Source organism: Sycon ciliatum, chromosome 10, assembly GCF_964019385.1.
Source record: "Sycon ciliatum chromosome 10, ocSycCili1.1, whole genome shotgun sequence".
NCBI classification, from domain to species: Eukaryota; Metazoa; Porifera; class Calcarea; order Leucosolenida; family Sycettidae; genus Sycon; species Sycon ciliatum.
The window spans coordinates 1262443-1281690 of record NC_088652.1 but is presented as its reverse complement, the minus strand read 5'-3'; the positions used below and the strand labels follow the sequence as shown (position 1 = coordinate 1281690).

Below are 19248 nucleotides of genomic sequence, written 5' to 3'. Positions count from 1 at the left end.
CCACCCAACGGCTGACACACCCTGAAATCCCCAAACTAGGGTGGACTTGAAATGATCCCACTGATGGGCTCACCACACCTCAGTAAGTGGGTGAGGACAAGGTGCAGAAAAAGGATCGACGGCATCAGGGTATCCGTCCCGGGATCCAACTGCAGGTACCCCTGCCCCCAGTGAAGGTAATACTTGGTACTAGTGTGGGTGGCTAAATCAGAGTGGATCTGATAAAAGCTTCACTAGCACCATTGCTTACACAAGAGTTTATCTAGCCAGAAGTAGTCCATGGTTAACAGGTATGTATACTTCAAATAGAAAGTATATGAACCCTGAAACCAACAAAGGTGGTAGGTACAACAATACGAGCTCGTTGGCAACAGGCCCAACACTATGCTCCGTCACTCGTCACCTGCAACAACAGTGTTCTGCAAGTCACACACGTGGCAAAATACCTCGGTGTGTTGATTGATGACCAGCTAACTTCGGCACCCCACATCGAGTTTCTGGCGAAAAAATTGGCGGCGACCACTGGACAGCTTTGGAGGCATGGCCGGGCCTTGTCACTGAAAGCACTTCGAATGTGGTATATGTCTATGATATCTCATCTCTGTTACGCCTCTAATTGCTTCTTTCCTGCGCTTTCACGGTCTCTGCTAAATTGCCTTGTAAAACTGCATAAGTCTGGTATTCGTGCTGTGTTTCAGGCTCCCCGCCGCACTGCAACAGCTCCCTTGCTTGCTAAGTTATCCATACCATCACTTCACCAAGTCCTTTTACAGAAGCTGCTTGTATTTGTTTTCCGGTCTATACACGGATCTGCAAGCTCTCTCTTTCAATATTATTTTTGTATTACTTGCCCAGCCCCAGATACCACTTGGTGATCGTATAGTCACCCGTGGGCAGCTGCATAATTTACTTCGCATCCCATTCCTACCCAATCCTGCTGGGAGATGTTCTATCCAATTTCTGGGCAGCACCACATGGAACTCTCTACCTGATGCTACCCGCTCTCTAACAAACCTTGTTCATTTCAAAAAATCTCTTTCAGATCTTAATCTCACTTCACTCCATTAGCTATTGACACACGAGTACGTTCTGTCCCCTGTCCATCATCAATATTATCTACATGTACAACCGCAACACACATAAAATACACTGCTGCATGGTATTTTTATAATTGTCCTGCTGACGGTCATGACATCTTATCATATTAATCTATCATACTATTATATTTTTCATCATAGCCTAGGAGCTGTGGCATCATTTACGATCCACAGTAAGAAGGCAGCAATGCCTGTACCTATGGTGAAGTAAAATAAAGGTAACATAACATAACTATCTGGCATAAGTGTACCCACCAACCGAACTAGCTGGCACACACACACGCACACACGCGCATTTCCACCATCAAACGGATTACACGAGAGTTGAATACCGCACATACCCAAAATATCCGAGACAAATAGGAATCAGTGCGATGTCATTCCTCACTGATACTTCCTGACCAGTTCTGGCAAGACATGTTCAAAGTAGAAATCACGCATAACAGTCAACGGTTTAGATATGAAATCATTATTAGGTACGATCCGCTCCACATGCAGCTCAGTTGGTGACCACACGACAAAGTCACAATTGTCTGCCTCACTGGCAAAGAGTTGCATCTGGACTTGGGTGAAGTACTGATGTCCTTGACGAAGACGCCAGGCAGCCTCTACCTTCTCAATACAAAACTGACTCTTCTTCTCTGCGCCAACATCATCAAAACACCTGTCCTTACACAGGAATGGGCATTTCACTTCCACAATGCCATTGGCGCCGACAACCAGAGCATCTGGAGTTGCAGCAAACCAAGGCTCTGTGACGCTGATGAACATGCCCGTTGGTTCGGTCACTGTATCTTTGCTGTAAAACACACGATAGAAACAAAACACAGTTTCATAGAGATTCTTAATATTATCTTATCCCCATGATCTTGAAATCACCATAAGGAAAATAGGGAGTGAAAACAAAGGCAAAGCGACAACCGCAAAAGCACACAGCGTAAAAAATATACGGCATAAAATTCCCGGGACTAGCCACAAACAGTTGCCGTTGAACTGAACTTTACAATAAATAATCATACCGTATTTCCGCGCATATAAAGCCATGGCATTATATCCGAATATAAGGCCACCCTCACTTACAAAGCCATGGCGTTATAAGTGAACAAAATTCAATGTGGAGGAAGTTGCAAGGTGAGTTCAATTCTTTCAGTGAACTTACAGTAGCGGTGATTCTCTCTACATGTACCCCTTCCCACTGTCACATACCATACCGCCACCGCACCTTCACACAAGTTTGTATGCCACCTTGTACACAATAGGTTCACAATTTGAAATTTTCAGGGAAAATTGAAAGTATATGGATGCTCGACATGAACGTGCAACGGCACCATACGAGTTCTCGCAGGTCATACTCAGCCGATTTTTCTCCTGTAAGCGTCTCTCACTTTTAGCGCCATGGCGTTAAAACCGAGGCTATTTTCTCCAAAAATTTGGTCCAAAACAGCGATGTTTCACCTATAACGCAATGGCTTTATATGCGCGGAAATACGGTAGGAATAAACCACCCAACAAAGCATTCATTCCGATAGCTTACTGGACGTGGCTATGAGAAGACTTTGCTATCCAAATACGTACCGCTTTTGGTAAGCTTCGACGCCATCCTTTTCGTGCTCGTTGCCGTACTTCGTGGCTTCCGTATAGAAGTGCTTACGAGCTGTCACTAGCCTGATCATGTTGTGAACACTGCTGGTTGACCTACAGTGTGAAATGGTATGGCTGATAGAGGCTGTGATGCGCTTTGCACGTTCCACAAACCATGTATTGCTTAGTGTCTGGCACGCTGTGCACATTCGCATCCCTTCCGCATGTTGCTTGGTGACGACGACATTCATCTCGTACCTAAGGTGAAAACCAAAATAGGAAAAAGAGAGAAAGTGGCGAAAACAAATCTGAGAAGAGATTCTATCAATCACGGAGGATACTTCAGCCCATTACACCAGGTGTAAGACAAGTACAGAATGTATATGAGCAACATTAGCGTAAAAAGCCATGACATGTGCAAAGAGAGCTGTTTGGAATGCTTATCTCGCACAAGATAACATACCCAGATCTCAAGGCTGGACTGATCTCAATGCCACTGCCTCTAGCTGCTCCACTCACTGGCTCATCCATTGCTTCTTTGATGGGCGTGACATTCATCTCGTACCTGAGGTGAAAACCAAAATAGGAAAAAGAGAGAAAGCGGCGAAAACAAATCTGAGAAGAGATTCTATCAATCAAGTACAGAATGTATATGAGCAACATTAGCGTAAAAAGCCATGAATTGTGCAAAGAGAGCTGTTTAGAATGCTTATCTCGCACAAGATAACATACCCAGATCTCAATGCTGGACTGATCTCAATGCAACTGCCTCCAGCTGCTCCACTCACTCGCTCATCCATTGATTCTTCCATGGGCTCATCCATACCTGGCGTGGAAGAAGCAGCTGTAGTAGTGGTAGCTGTAGAAGGGGTAGTAACAGTAGCTGTTGTCGTGGATGCACTTGGATGTTGTTCCTGAAAGTAGGGGTGAAACGAAAATTCTACTTCCTCCGTATACAAAAACTTCGTGACTTTTTTTCAACGGTGTTTTTGAGCAAGAAACTGCTCAACGAACCTCGCCAAAGGCTATCATCGACAACCCACATTCATGTTGAGGTAGGTTTGGTTGATCTCGAACAGTCTCCAGTCAGACGTCTCCTTTGTCGCCTAGGGGAATCGCAGGGACCTCGTCGAAGCCGTTGTAGAATGCTGGGAGGAGTCTCCTGCCGAGAAAATGCAAAGCGTGTGGATGTGCTTGAGCGACTCGTTTCACGGCATATCGAAGGTCGCGGGTTGGAACGACTGAATGGAGTCGACACCGATTCGTTAACAGCTCTAGAAATGAAGAGTACGTAGCCAAAGTCCCGCGTCGGATCATCATTGCAGCTGAAAAGAATCTCAACGAAATGCGAGCGGAAGCAGCGACTGTTGGCGATGCGGAGTCAGCGTCGTCAGGTGACAATGAGAGGAGCGACGAAGACTCTGAATAAACTCAATCTCATTCGTCTGAGTTGCTTTTTTCTTTGTATATAGCATTGTCACGAGTGTTATTTGAAGTCAAACGGAACAATTCCAGAGCTATGCGCAGCCTTCAAAAAAAGTCACGAAGTTTTTGTATACGGAGGAAGTAAATCGGAATGAATTGAATATTTTTATAAATGAATTGTCGAACATCGAATTTTCTATACCAACAAAATCTTAAAGATTTTGGCTAGTCCACGGTCGTTGTAGACCAAGTAGACAGGGAAGATGAAATCCAACGATTCCAGGTGCATGCACGCGTTTTCGAGCTCGTAGATTTTTTGCTTCTTTTCAGCCCAGCCGGCATCAGGCCGGACTGGAGGAAATGTACAGGTATAGTATGTTTAGGTAGAAAGCAGTAGTAGTATAGTTTAGTTGTAGTCTAGGCAGGACACCGGTGGCAGGCCGTCGTCATGGGCGAGACTTCAAGCGAAGCCCAGATGAAACTGCTTTGTTCCCTCCCGGGAATCGAGCACTCACTGTTAGGAGTGGTGCAGACGCTGTCTACCCTGGCCACAGAATCCGCAGACCGTGCGGCGAGGGTGAGCCGAAGAATTTCAGAGCTATCGTCTGAGGTCAAAGGACTAAAAGAGGAACTGGTCACCCTCAAGGCATCCGCCATTGCGAAACCGATGAGCAGCAGGCCAAAGGCAGTTGGAGCTGGACGCACAACAACGAGCGGCAACTCATCAACGGCTGTCACTGGGGGCAAAGTGCAGCGTCGTAGTACAAACCCAGCGCACCGTAGTAGCACAAGTAGATCTACAGGACACTCTGCAGAAACTCCGTTGACAACGCCTGTAGCAACGGACAGCGCTGGGGACGCGCAGTGTATGGATACCGGTAGCTCTGAGGCCCACGCTGCAGCTACAGCAAACCATACGGAAGTGCATACTGCAGCAGCAACAGCAGACGAAAAGCACAATACCGGCAACAGTGGTCAGGAGGCAAAGGATGTCCAAAGCAAAGGACAGTCCCACGTTGTCCCACCCATGGATGACGAAGATGACGCCTGGACTCTGGTATCGCATGACAAGCCCCGAAGACCTAAAAAGAAAGTCATCTTTGTTGGCAACCTCAAGGCAGGCACAACTGAGGAGCAACTAGCAACTTACTTGCACAGGAGACTTGCTGCTGCTCCACTCCCTGACTTCCCGCTACACAGCGTGACAATACTGGAGAAACGGCCACTCAACAATTCTCGCCTCACGGTGTCAGGGCGGGTCATGATCAATGCACAAGATGCTGGATATTTGCTTGCCAAGAACTTTTGGCCGGGCCGCGTGTACTCCAGGCTGTGGAAGTTTGATGCTGACAGAAACAGCAGTGGGCGAGCCACATCTGGCGAAGATATTGGAGACAGCATTGACCATAGAACATCCACCACCAGTAGTGCGTCTGTGGCCTCTGAAAATGGCAGCAGCACCGGCGCCCAACTCTTTGAGGAGACCACAGGCGACCAACTCCTTCAGGAGACTGAAGGCATCGTGGACAAGCTTCTTCAGGAGACGCGGATGGAGACAGACAACTTGTCTGCCGCACAACCAGCGACAGAAGGTGCATTAACACCACTGCACATCATCCAGAAGAGGAATAGCTCGCACCTCTCCCCTCCTGACGCTGGAGATGCGAAAAGACCACCACCAATCTATTAGATCATGACTAGTTCACATTCCACGTTGAAAGTACTGTCCCTGAACATCTGCAGCCTCCGCCAGAAGCTGCAGGATCTAATGCAACTGGCCTCTACTTGTGCGCCCAATGTAATAGCTGTCTCAGAGACTTGGCTCGATGGTACCATTACAACAGCAGAAATATCCATACCAGGTTACACATGATGAGCTGGGCAAAAAAAGCATAGTATAGGGCCCTGAGCTTCCAATCTCTCTCCTATAATTTTTTATTTAAAGATGCTGAAACAGTCAAACTCAGGAAATATCACTATTATTATCACTCAGGCTGCAATATTCAATGACATATAGACATATTCATAAATGACATATCTTCAATACCCATGAGCTAAATTGTATATGATAATGATATCATTATATCATCGTTCTAGCTCAATTTCTTTCCCCTGTCATAGTCCTGTTTATCATGTTCAGCATAAGCGAAGTTGTGGATCATGCTTGCATGGTTGACTCCAACGCGTACATGCAAGTAATAATAATAATAATAATAATTTAAAGATTAGCTAAGGATACAATTGTAACATGGAAATATGTGGGCGAAGTTATGCGATCGAGTCCACCAACAAAATCAGATTTTGAACAGTCAGACGTGCACAATCTACCACGAAACTGACAAGGAGTACTGACACATTCCAAGGCATGAAAGTCAGCTTGAGCACTGCTCGATATTTCCTTATTCTACGCTCTGCCCCAAAATACTTGGTCCGACTTATTAAAATGTGCGTTTTGCTTCGAACGTCAACCAAACAAATTCAAATAATCGCAGGACGGAATAAACTATCCAGCTACCTAACACTATCCTTCAGTTGTTGATTTGTGATGTTGAAGAAAAATGGCTTCAACTCCAAAGGAGGCAGCGCTTCAGGATCCTAGTCAACTCAGCATTTTGCGTCTAAATTTTGTCGTCAGAGGACTCCTTTTGCTTCTCGCGCAACACAGCGAAGGCCTGGTGCTGAAATCAACACCCCACTGCGATGGGGAATTGCCATGGAGTACCAGAAACTCCTGGGCGATCGTTCTCGAGTGCCTCCTGGCGGATTGAAATCGCTGCAGTCGCTGTTTTCTTGGCAGAATTTCAGCAAACACGTCATCTAGAAACTCGTGCAGAAAGCACCAGCATCGCTCCGTGCAGTTTGCTGATCTCTCTCGCAGTCGTTCACGATGTGGCGGCCGATGAATCAAGATCACAGAAGAGATCGTCGAGAAGTTGATCGATATAAATAACCGCCTTTGAGGTCGACAACCTCTCTGGGAAACTGAAGCACAGAAAGGGTGCACATACGGTGCGTGAATGGTGCGGAGTCCTCGGAGCCGCGATCGCGATGCGTCACAAGAAGATCTCCAGTCTCCGGGGCCAGTGGATTCGTGAAACAGGCAGGGAAGAGCACTCATGGTCTGACTGCATCATGTGCAGGACAGTCATTTCAACGCAAATATATCGGACTCAGTACGCGCGCGGCACACGGAGATTTTTTATGCGTGGTGGTTTACTTGTTCGCCTCATTTGAAGGTGTCGTAGGAGCGTCAGGCGAAAACACCTACAGCCATCATTCTGGCAGTCGTTCTGCACGAGGAGGAGGCGAAGTCGATCATCTAAATCGTGCCTATGGAGTGAAAAATCAAGGAAGCGCAGTGTAGCTTGGAGGAGATGAAAAAATGTCGACGTTTTGCAATTTGAAGCACTTGCAGATGCGCCCTGAGACACCAGAAGCGATGAAAACTAGAAGGTCAGGCCAAGAAACGACACAGTAGTTATCTATCTACCGTCTCTTTGTTGATTTTTTAGTACGGGTGCTCCTTTGTACATATGCTTGAGTTTTGAAGCGAAGCGCACATTGTAATAAGTCGGACCAAGTATGAATGGGTCAGAATCATGCAAACTCATTAAGCTTCTGTGTTGTTACTCTGCTCTCAGGGACTGGCTCAATACTCACATCCTTCGCAGTGAATAACTTTTGGTATGTGGTCATTACAACACTTTCAGCATCATCCAATATCACACATCAGGTGAGGGACATGATAAGAGACATCAGTTATAATCCCTCAGTTAAGATCCTTTTCTTTTTTTCAGTACACCCAACTCGCAACACACGAACAGTCCTTGGCTACACCATGAATTTACAAATTTTCACCCAGGAGGGCATCATCGTGTGTAAAAATTACTGCACATGGTACATCCAAGGACTGTTCTTGTATTGCGAGTTGGATGTGCTGAAAGTGTCGTCTCGGGTTGGGAAACGAGCTGCCTCTTCTACGTTAACGCTCACCACGCCACACATCAAACAGACTAGTCAAATCGGGAGAGAGCTTTTCGTGTACTTTACTTCAAGAGGCGACTGGAGAACTCATAACTAACAACTAACGACAACTAACGACGAACGACTGACGACGGACACTCAGAAAAGACAAGACAACAGATTATAATAGTGAAGGCGTACAATGGGGACAAGACGAGCAAGTGTGTACACAACGGGGACAGAAAACGGTGCAGCCGCACATACGCAGCAGTCAAAAACAGCGCAGCAGCATGTACCACAACTCGGCAGCATGTATAACAAAGAGACACAAAAGCAGCCACATGTACGACAAAGAACTACACATGCAACCGCATGTACAACGAAGAGACACAAGCGCAGCCACAGCGAAGTGTATTAAAAAAAACGGAAGAAGACAGACCAGAGAAGAAGACAGAAATACAGGAGAAAAGGAATGTGGAGCAACATAAACAGGCGACAATAAAACTGAAACGAAGTGTGGCCACAACTGTTGAACGCATGACGAGTAGGCCAGGAGGGTTAACACCAGTCGGGAGCCCCGCAAAACTGTGCACCAATCAACGGAACCTGCAAGCAACAGATTCTGCAGAGGACCCCGGCTGGCGAGCTGTTCGACCTGTGTTTGTCCCTTTGGATCTTGATTATTTGAACAGCACCAATCTAGTACGCCACCCACCCAACAGTCAAGACAAACGAAAGTACAAATGCATGAGGAAACAGGTATGCCGACGGACCCAGCGACGCTGCCAGGAGCGGCGAGACCTACAGCACGCACCGGCCGAGAAGACTGGGGCAGCAGGACGCACACTGGTCGGCTGACCGAAAACCGATGGCGCTACAGAAACTACGAGAAACACAAGGACACACGCCGAAAGAGAGAAGGACTGACGCAAACATCTCAGCCATACCAGGAGCCAAATATCAGACAAGGAAAAAAAAGACAAGAAGAAATGGCAGAATAGCAACGTTGAACACGCCTACGGGAACAGGGGCAGTATATCAATGAGGACACTAGATAGCACACAAACAAATCGGTCACCAATACGCAAACAAAAAATAACGTAGAAAACCACAGGGCGCTACCCTGAATACCCACAAGTCTCTAATCTGAAAAACCCACAGGGATTAAACCTGAAAACCCACAGGGATCGAACCAGAATATCACGCGGAAACACATCCGCTCACAAAAAAAAACAAAAAACCCAAAAATCCGTCCTGGTCCCTACTGGGACGCACAAAGGCCAGCCAGCAAAACACGGAAACCGAACACCCGCAAGGCGAACCGATACAAATATGCCCTGGATCCCTCCAGCCCACCAGGCAGACCGTGGCTCACCATGATCGGAAGCCCACCTATGTGAAATGGAGAGACCCACGTGCCGAAACACAAAGACAAAACAACACGATCACAGAAACATTGCCACCCGGACCGTCAACGAGAATATCAGAAGCAGGTCACACCACTGGGCGACAGCCATTGCACACGATCCGTGGGGCAACCAAGCGGAGCACTAAAACGCTCGACACAAAACATGAATACTATTACTAGGAAAATGAAAATGAAAGTACATGTACCCAAAACTGGAAACGACGTAGTGTCACCACATCGAGAAAATCGACGGGGACATCTACCGAACAAATCGATCGACACAGGATCGGAGCAGTCCGACGACAACGCAACGATGTGTACCAGCGTACAATACAGGGCGAGTAAGCAAACAAGAGCAAAGCTACCCATGCTGACGACCAAGCAACACGACGAGCATGCAGGACTGGGCGGACAACAGAAGGTGTGAAAACACAGTGCACACGACCACGCGAACAGTGACACACACAGCGTTACGTGTGCTACTAATTACAATCATGTACCAACACTCTGGCAACAGGAGCAAGGCGCGAGCGAGAGTACGCGTACACAACTTCACAAGAGAACAACATGGGACTTACTGCGAAACAATTTTTTGAAAATCCCAAATCGAAGGAGAACTATGTACAAGGTACAAAAACATTAAGCAGGGCAGATGTAGGGCAGATGTAGGGCAGATGTAGGGCAGATGTAGGGCAGACGCAGGGCAGACGCAGGGCAGACAAAGGGCAGACAAAGCATGCCCACCTGAGTAGGAGCTCCGAGGATAGGGTTGAACAGACGCAGCAAAGCGGAGCCATGGCGAAAACACGAAGAGGAGACGAAAACACGGCTGATACGGAGACGAACTCAGGGTCGTGGATACGATATGTTGGAACACTGACAACGAACGACTGTCGTCTCGGGTTGGGAAACGAGCTGCCTCTTCTACGTTAACGCTCGCCATGCCACACATCAAACAGACTAGTCAAATCGGGAGAGAGAGCTTTTCGTGTACTTTACCTCAAGAGGCGACTGGAGAACTCATAACTAACAACTAACGACAACTAACAACGAACGACTGACGACGGACACTCAGAAAAGACAAGACAACAGAATATAATAGTGAAGGCGTACAATGGGGACAAGACGGTGCAGCCGCATGTACGCAGGAGTCAAAAAGATGACGACAGCGATGCAGGTTTTTTTGTTTTTACTGGGAACACAGCCCTACAAAGAGACATGTGGAGACAAACACAAGGCAAGACACAGGGGGATGTAGGTACAGTCAAGCGTAAGCGACGCAAACTGAACTCTCTGCTCATTTTGCCAACAGTTTCTCTGGTGAAGACGCTGTACATAAGCTGATACAAACTGTTCTTGACCTGTTCTAAGCGTTTTCATATCCATCAAAAGCCATCACGAAGTTTTTTTCTGAACCCTTTGCATGCTGCCCTGTTTTCCATAGTACTCTGCCACTACAGCGCACAGACTCTCCTGGTGAAGTTTGGGCGCATTGCTCCAAACAAAATTTATTATCAAATCAGTTCATCTGCATGGAATTTCACCATCCTGGGGCTTTTTGGAAAGATCAGGACCAAGCGAATCCATCCTGGGAGCTCTCAGCTCCATAGCCCCACCAGAGCGACGTACACGACCTCTCCAAACTGGCTCACTAGGCCACGGAACAAAACAACAACTCAGTCACACGTTCTTTTCCTCCTCTCTGCTCAAATTCAACCAACTTTCACGATTCAAACTGCTCTGCAAAGCTGAGATCCACACGCTTCGTGGAGAACCGGAGTGCTTCATATTATTTTTCAACCGGTAAAGTTGTAATTGTAAACGCCTCCATCTCGAACAGGCGATAAGCTGCACTGCCAAGTTGTAGCTTGCAAGTTTCTCTAGCAACTTTTTCCTATTTAGTCGGGGCCTCTGTAGTGTCCTGGAAGTCTGGTATGTAAAAAGAGAGTAAAGTGTCGTGTCCGTTCCCAAAGGGAACTCACAATGGCCACCAACACCTAGTAAACTGCATAATATTCTGGACAATAAACCCATCTCTCCTCACTCTCAACACATACGCACCCACACGCACCCACGCATCCACGCATCCACATACACGCACACCCACACACGCACACACGTATGCACGCACTCACTCACACACACACACACACACGCACGCACGCACCCACACCCACACACCCACCGACACCCACACATACACCCGCCCACACCCACACCCATCCACACCCACACCTACACCCCCCACCCACACCCACACCCACACCTACACCCACACCTACCCCTCCCCCCCCCCCTCACACACACACACACACACATAAACACCCCCCCCCCCCTCCACACACACACAAACCATGACCACCACTGCCAACAAAAATTCTTCTCACCTTGACGTATGTTTTTGTTCATTTTTCTTGTCCAGGAGAACTATGATACTCATATTGTAGAGATTGATATGGTGAGTACATGTAGTACAGTTGATAATGTAACACATTACTGCAAGTACCACATTGATCAAACGCACAACATTGGTCAGGGTTGCTTTTCCTAACATTTCTAACTTGGCGTGTGTTCGGAGCCATCTGAAAATATTATTAGAGGGTTTTGCAGAGCGAACGTTCGCAATGATTTTCGCGTTCCGGCTGGCGAAAACTATTGCGAACGTTCGTGCGAAATTGGGTTTGCATGATTTTCGCTCCGAGCAAATTTTGCGTGCACTCGCGCTTGTTTGAGAAGTGGTCTTCATCCGCTTATTTGTTTGTTGCAAGTAGTGGCACCCTGAGTCACTGCCTGAGACAAGAGCTCTTTGACTACGTTGTCCATGGCCGGAGACCCACAGACAAACGGGTTGGCTTGTGCCGTAATCTGGTGCATGAACACCAGAAATTCAAAAAAGGGCATGATTGATGTAGACAAAGAGCAGTGAGAAGACGAGCAGGCAGGATCTAGGAAAAAAATCGGAGATGGTTCCAGAGATGAAGCAACACGGGTTGCCCCAAGTATGGGAAAGCTAGCACTCGCGGACTAAGCCAAGAGTAGAGATGAAGCACAAAAATTAGGATTGAGGGTGGCTCACCATGCACCAACGGGTCGGTGCACCGGTCCGCAAAAAACGGAAACTACTGCGAAAGTTTGTTTCGCTTTTCCTGCAACTTTCGCGTTCAAAGCTGCGAACATTCCCACGGACGTCAAACGAAAATTCGCGCGAATGTTCGCTCTGCAAAACCTCTCTATTGAAATTTTAATGATAGCTTGCATAGACCTCTGTCCTACCCGTATGACCTACCAGCAGGACCATCATACACAGAAATGCTGCAAGGTTTCTGTTCTAACATTAATTTTCGACACGATAGTACAAGGCATATTACGAAAAACCATGGCGATAGCCCCTGGCAACCATAGAAACGAAGTGTCGAATTTTGCACTCCACTGCCATGTAAGGCTAAGAAAGATAATATGTTTTCACCACGATCGATGTTCCATAGACAAAATTTACTCTGGACATAGTTGCCCACACAGCGACTGGAGCATGCATGGCCATTTTCAAAATTTGGTAAATACTGCACTTATACAATGCACTGGACGTAGTCTTGCATTTAAGCTTCTTTTTTTTAAGAAAAAGTTCATCCAAAAGGACTTCTGCGGCTTTATTATTGGGTCCTACCGGTAGGGCGGCATACAAGCTATCATTAATTCCCGAAGTTATGCCAAAGACCTTACCTTTGTAGCGTCTGGCTCTAGCCAGGGTCCACGCTGCTTTATTTCATATTAATTTTGTGTGTGTGTGTGTGTTTCCTGTCGGGCATGTCTGGCGCTATCCCGTACATGTCCCGTACCGTACCGTCCAAGACGGCTGGCTGCAATATTCGAGTAGGGGTTTCAATGGTAGGACCATGGTAGGACCATGGTAGGTAGCAACTTGGTAGAATGTGCATATACATGTGTCAGAAGTGTATTGAGGGAATGCATGCATGCAGGACGATAGTGCCTGGCCAAAGTTGTGTAAAAAAAAACAGAAAAAAAAGAAGAAGAAGAAAAGTATAAGGTAGCACCACAAGGATTATTGAGGAGACAAACAATTTGTAATGGATAGAAATCATGTGTACACACTCATACCACTCATAACTTTGAACCTTCCAAGTTGGAAGGCTGTCGGTTAGCGCTACGGAGATGTGTTGAAGTTAGGTGTCAGGACGTCGAATGTTTCAGTATTCTGCCAGTTTTGTGCCTAGTTATTGCACTTTCTGACTGTATATAGTATCATGTTACAGTGATGGAGAGTTACTCTTGACTCGTATCCATATGTCTTTTCTCTTCCACATTTATTTATGGCTCAACAGCCGAGTTTCAGATAATGTTGTGAACCCTCTGGTTCTCGAAAGTATCAGGAACGAACGACCCCACACGGCACGAGGACAACTATTTATTCTCAACAGTATATTTCACTTCCATCGACTAACAACACTGAACAATGAATGACTGAATGAACAACTGAAACTAACTGAATAACTAACACTAAAACCACCAGGTAGTTATAGCATGAAAATGACAGCGTATATGAGAAAAGCATACACATACAACATACAACTACAGCGCACACAGCAAACCGCACATAGCGCCTGTAGCGTATGCCACGTCGTAAACATCAGCGGTACGGCAGAGTCGGGATACAGCTGCATTGAAACGAACACAATGTCACAAGCGAGAAGGCCTTTCACTCTCGAGAACTTGTCGTTTCACAACAGATAATAATAATAATAACGAACGTTTTGTTCATTGTAATACTTATTTCAATAATGGACGGAAATGAGGGTCGGGATGGCCGGAGAAAGCGCTGGTCGGAGGAAGAAGTGAGAGTGTTGGCTGAGTGCTACGCAATTGCGACGCCTGGAGGTGTCCAGTCTCGTGGGTACATGAGACGGATGCACGATGCTTGGTGTAGCAGGGGCCTGGAGAGACAGGTAACCGAGGTGAATTTGGCCAACTAGTTGCGCGAAATTCGGAAGAGCAGACGACTCTCCTCCGCCGATGTCGGGGCCATTCGTCAGCAGTGCACGGCAGAAGAACCAACAAGGACGGAGACTAGTCCAGAGGCGTCTCGGGATACGCTTGGTGAGGGAGCCATGGCGACTGAAGTGCTAGGTGACCGTTGCCTGGCGGGGTGCAGTGGTGGTGCCGGTGCTTCTGCTACTGGTACTACTGGTGCTGCAGCTAGTGCGGGTGCTGCTGCTGCTGGTGCTGCTGGTGCTACTAGTACTGACATGACACCGCGTGGCCAGGCTGTGTGCGCTTGTGCATGTGGAAGTAGTTCACCCCGCGGTACGTGTGGATCTACATGTGAGTTACCTGGTACCAGTACTAGTGATGACAGTGGTGATGTGGCGTGTGGTGTTGAACCCAATCTACCAACTGAAGAAAACCCCACCAACACTGATGCTGAGCAGTACAACCTGGAAGATGAGCTGCTGCCCGAAGAGATTAGTAATGTAACGGAGGAGTTGGAGAAGAGGTATCATGCAGAGGTCGTGGCCGACATGGCACAGCGACAATGCCTCCCTAATCCAACAAAAAAGCATGTACAAAATAAATTATTATACAGTGTTACCGCCATGGTCAACTCTCAGCTCAAGCTTGTGTGTCGCTGGCTACTTCCTGATGGTGAGGCGTCGCTCCATGAGATCAATTGCCTCGTGTATGCTGGTGCTTGCGTTTGCATATCGACTATCCAAGGCAGTCAGAATCATCCGACTGGCAATGCCAACCAGAACGGAAGTGACGAGGACCTTCCGCCGCAGTGGCAGATCCGATTGACAAAGGAAATCGATCAACTCCGCTCGGATGTTTCCCGACTCACCAGCATGCTACGATATCCATCGGAGAAACATCATGACTTCTGGAGGAGATATGAAGTTGAAGTAGGAAACACAGACGAGTTGGAAGTGAAGCTACAGGCAAAGAAAGACTTCTTGCACTAGCAGCCAGGATGCGTCGATACCGAGAGAATGAAAAGGCCAAATAAGCTAACAAAATGTTCCAAATGAATGAGCGTGCTTTCTACCGGACGCTTCGGGAGCCTGCAAACTCTGCTAGTGGTGCTTCAAATCGATTGGAGACGCCGCAATTTCCAGAGGCGGGTGTAGCCACCGAATTCTGGAGTGATCTTTTGTCTACGCCTGCGCCGTTCACCGCTGGTGAGTGGTATGTAAGGCAAGCAGAATATTATGAAGAACACGTCCCTGTGCAGAGTAGCGCAGTTATCACCCAGGACATCCTGGCAGACTGCCTGCGCAAACTGGCCTTGTGGAGGGCTCCGGGCCATGACAAGTTGCATGGGTACTGGTGGAAGAGGCTGACAAGCCTGCATTCTTACCTTCGGAGAGCCTTCCAGAGGGTGATAGATCGCCACAGTGACATTCCGGGATGGTTGACGTCTGGCGCTACTACTCTCCTTCCGAAGGCTTCTCCACCTTCGGCAATGCCCAAAGATTATAGACCAATTACGTGTCTTCCGATACAGTACAAGCTCTTTACCGCCACCATATCAAAGATTATGTGGCAGCACATCAATCAACATAAAATACTTGCAACGGAGCAGCGCGGTTGTGCAGCAGCTGGTCTTGGTTGCAAGGAGCACCTGATGGTGGATAAGATGATTCTGAAGGATGCCTATACGAAAGGGCGAAATTTGGTCATGGCATACCTGGACTTCAAAAAGGCGTTTGATAGTGTGTCGCATGAATGGATTCTACATGCTTTGACGATGTATCGATTCCACCCGTCTCTGGTCGAAACTATTGCTCGTAGCATGCAGAACTGGAGAACGACAATGCACATATGCGACCAGGGAAGATGCAGGGTCACTACCGGCAACATATCTATAAGAAGAGGCATATTTCAAGGTGACACATTATCCCCGTTACTGTTTTGCCTGGCGCTAAACCCAATCAGTTTTGAGCTCAACTGATTGCCTTTGGGATACAGAATCAGCTGCAGAGACGCCGAGTTGACTATCAATCACTCTTGGTACATGGACGACATTAAACTCTATGGGAAAACTACAAATGATGTGACTACCCTCGTGTCTACCGTGTGTGGCGTTGGTGATGACATCGGCATGAATCTCAACCCGGCCAAGTGTGCCGTGCTGCACGTCAGGAGAGGAAAACCAGATGAAGGATGCTCTATCCAGGTTGGCGATGGGACTATTGCAGAGTCGCTACGACTCAATAAAACATACAAGTACCTTGGAGCAGTGCAAGCAGCCATGATACCTCACCCGCAGCTCAAGACGCAACTCACTGCAGAATACAAAAAGAGATTACATTTGCTTCTTAACAGTGGATTGAATGCGAGAAACATGATCAAGGCCATCAATACTTATGTTCTGCCGGTTATGACATATAGTTATGGAATCGTAAATTGGACTGAGGCTGAAATAAAGACCACAGATCGAGTGACAAGATCAGCCTTGACTGCGTCTGGATTTCACCACCCCAAAGCCTCAGTCAACAGGCTCTACATGAAGAGGGGAGATGGAGGCCTCTTCCTTCCCCTATTTCTTGTCCCTTTTTTGTGTTTTTTTTCACTTTCTTTTTGCTGTTACTAAACAAAGATGTGTTGCTGTTAGCCAGTTAGTTGTAGAACGTCAGTACCGTCGATCAGTGTTGTGCAATGGTATCGCATGAGCTGATTGTTAAGTAACTGGTGGTGTTAGTGAATAGTATAGCGTAACTTGTAGTTCCTTGGTCTTTCTCTTTTGTATAAATAATAATAATGGCTCACATACTGATGACTTCAATTTTTTCCTTTTTTGGACTTCTTCCTCTTCTCCTTGTTAGCCGTGGTTGGCTATAAAAAGTAAAAACCCTGCAAACGCAAAGTGGTCATTGGCTACCCCAGCCATGTATTGCTTCGAATATGATAATAATTATATAAAAATTACACATTTCGCTCCCCACTCTGAACACGCTAACAAATGAATACAGGAGTTACACAAAAGTGATAGCAATCTAATTTTTGAACTTTTTTTGCATGCAATTTCTCACCACTCTGACCTGCAGACGGCCACGATGTTTAAGAACGTTCGCACCATACCAATGACTTGTGTCGAACAAGTAGGTTATAACAAACACACGTACTACAAAGCTAGTAAGTGTAGCCATACTGTACTTAACCCTTTGAGGACGACGGCCGAGTACTGAGTATACACACACAACAGAGGCGAAAGGCTGTGTTAGCTGTTGCAGTAAAGTTTCACGTATCGGAGCGATCATCAGACAGCAGCATTCGGTTGATGATCGCTCCGATGCGTGAAACTTTAAGTTACAGCTAACACAGCCTTTCGCCTCTGTTGTGTGTGTATACTGCTCTGTACATTCGTACATTGAGCACTCTACCTCGAGCTTCCTAGACCGGCCTTGTTTGTTAAATTAGAGTATATGCGCTTTTAACCCTTTCCATGCCAACATTTTCCTGTGTTGGCCACGCATTTGCTCAGGTGCTGAGCTGACCTGTTCCAAGCTGCACGCGCAGCTCAGAACGAAATGTATTCCTATTTCACTGTACCTTGATGGATTTTCACGATCCATGGCTTGTTGGAAAGATTTGGACTCCGGAAAGCCATTTCAGGGACTCACAGCGCATACCAGGGCCACTTCCATCTCCTCTCCAAATTCCCCTACCATGCCTGAAAATAACAAACTCTCATGTTTTCTTTCATCTTCTTGTTCATAGTGAACAGATTTTCACGATTCAAAACTGCGTTTGTGGAAGCTTACTGCGCACTAGCCATTCAGCTACACCCTACATTTTTCGATTTTCACGATAGTGCAATATTTGAATGAGTTATGGCTGTTTGAAGTCATCGACGGAATACCGTCGAAATTTGTATAGTGGGGAGCCAAAGGGTAAAATCCCTACACACCCGCAGAGCCCCGTGCAACACACCCGAATCTCTGGATGCATTACTGCAGCGTTCTGAAGCTTACGCCGTAAAACGCGTGAAATCTACAGCTTCCAGGAGACGCGTAACATTGCTGTATCGCGTAAACCTGCCTCAATGAGACGATTAGCAACGGAGAGCTACATATACCTGGCTATTCATTTCTAAGGCGCGATCGATCAACCGGCATGGGTGGCGGTGTTGCGTTTTACCACAAGGAGAGCCTCATAGTCAGTCGCCACAGAGAAGCCGAACATACCGACATAGAAAACATATGTATAGCCCTACGCACCACACGCAAAGATCGGGTGCTTTTACACTTCATGTATCGCCCACCTTCTGCAACGGCGGACTTCTGGAGAGCCTTCGAGGATAGCATGACCTGTCAAGCGGAGGATAGATTCATTGTCATGGGCGACTTCAACGTCGACATGCTGGGTCACTCACCCACCCTACGGTCATTCCACCAATTGTTGGACAGTTATAATCTTACCAACATGATAACTATTATTACAGGGTGCGACAGCGACAGATCTCTCGGCCATTGAAGAAAATTTTGAGTCAACTCCACCATTATGTCACGTCTTGGATGCGATGATCGCGGTTTGACAGGCCCTGTGACAGCAGGATGTGTGTAGTGCGCAGCTCTGGGTTTGAGCTGTCACAATCTATACTATCACGTGGTTTGGCCAGTGTCTTGTCCCACCGCCGATCTTTCCCTGTATGCGCAGTAGGTCGTGTTCAGGTTCATTACCGACGCTGACGTTGCTGACATGACACCTTTCTGCAACGGGACAATTTCCTACAGCTATGGGTGTCTCCGGCTCCGTAGG

The 19248-nt window shown here is 47.1% G+C and overlaps 1 protein-coding gene across 1 annotated transcript in view; it reads left to right on the top strand.

Annotated features, from left to right (window-relative positions):
* Nucleotides 1–19248, top strand: part of LOC135825908 (fibrillin-1-like) — a 289285-nt gene that overhangs the window by 186422 nt on the left and 83615 nt on the right. The window contains exons 4-6 of the mRNA XM_065338544.1: nt 7745–7836; nt 11897–11932; nt 17535–17622. Coding sequence (XP_065194616.1) covers nt 7745–7836; nt 11897–11932; nt 17535–17622 — 216 coding nt within the window. The remainder of the gene's footprint in view (nt 1–7744; nt 7837–11896; nt 11933–17534; nt 17623–19248) is intronic.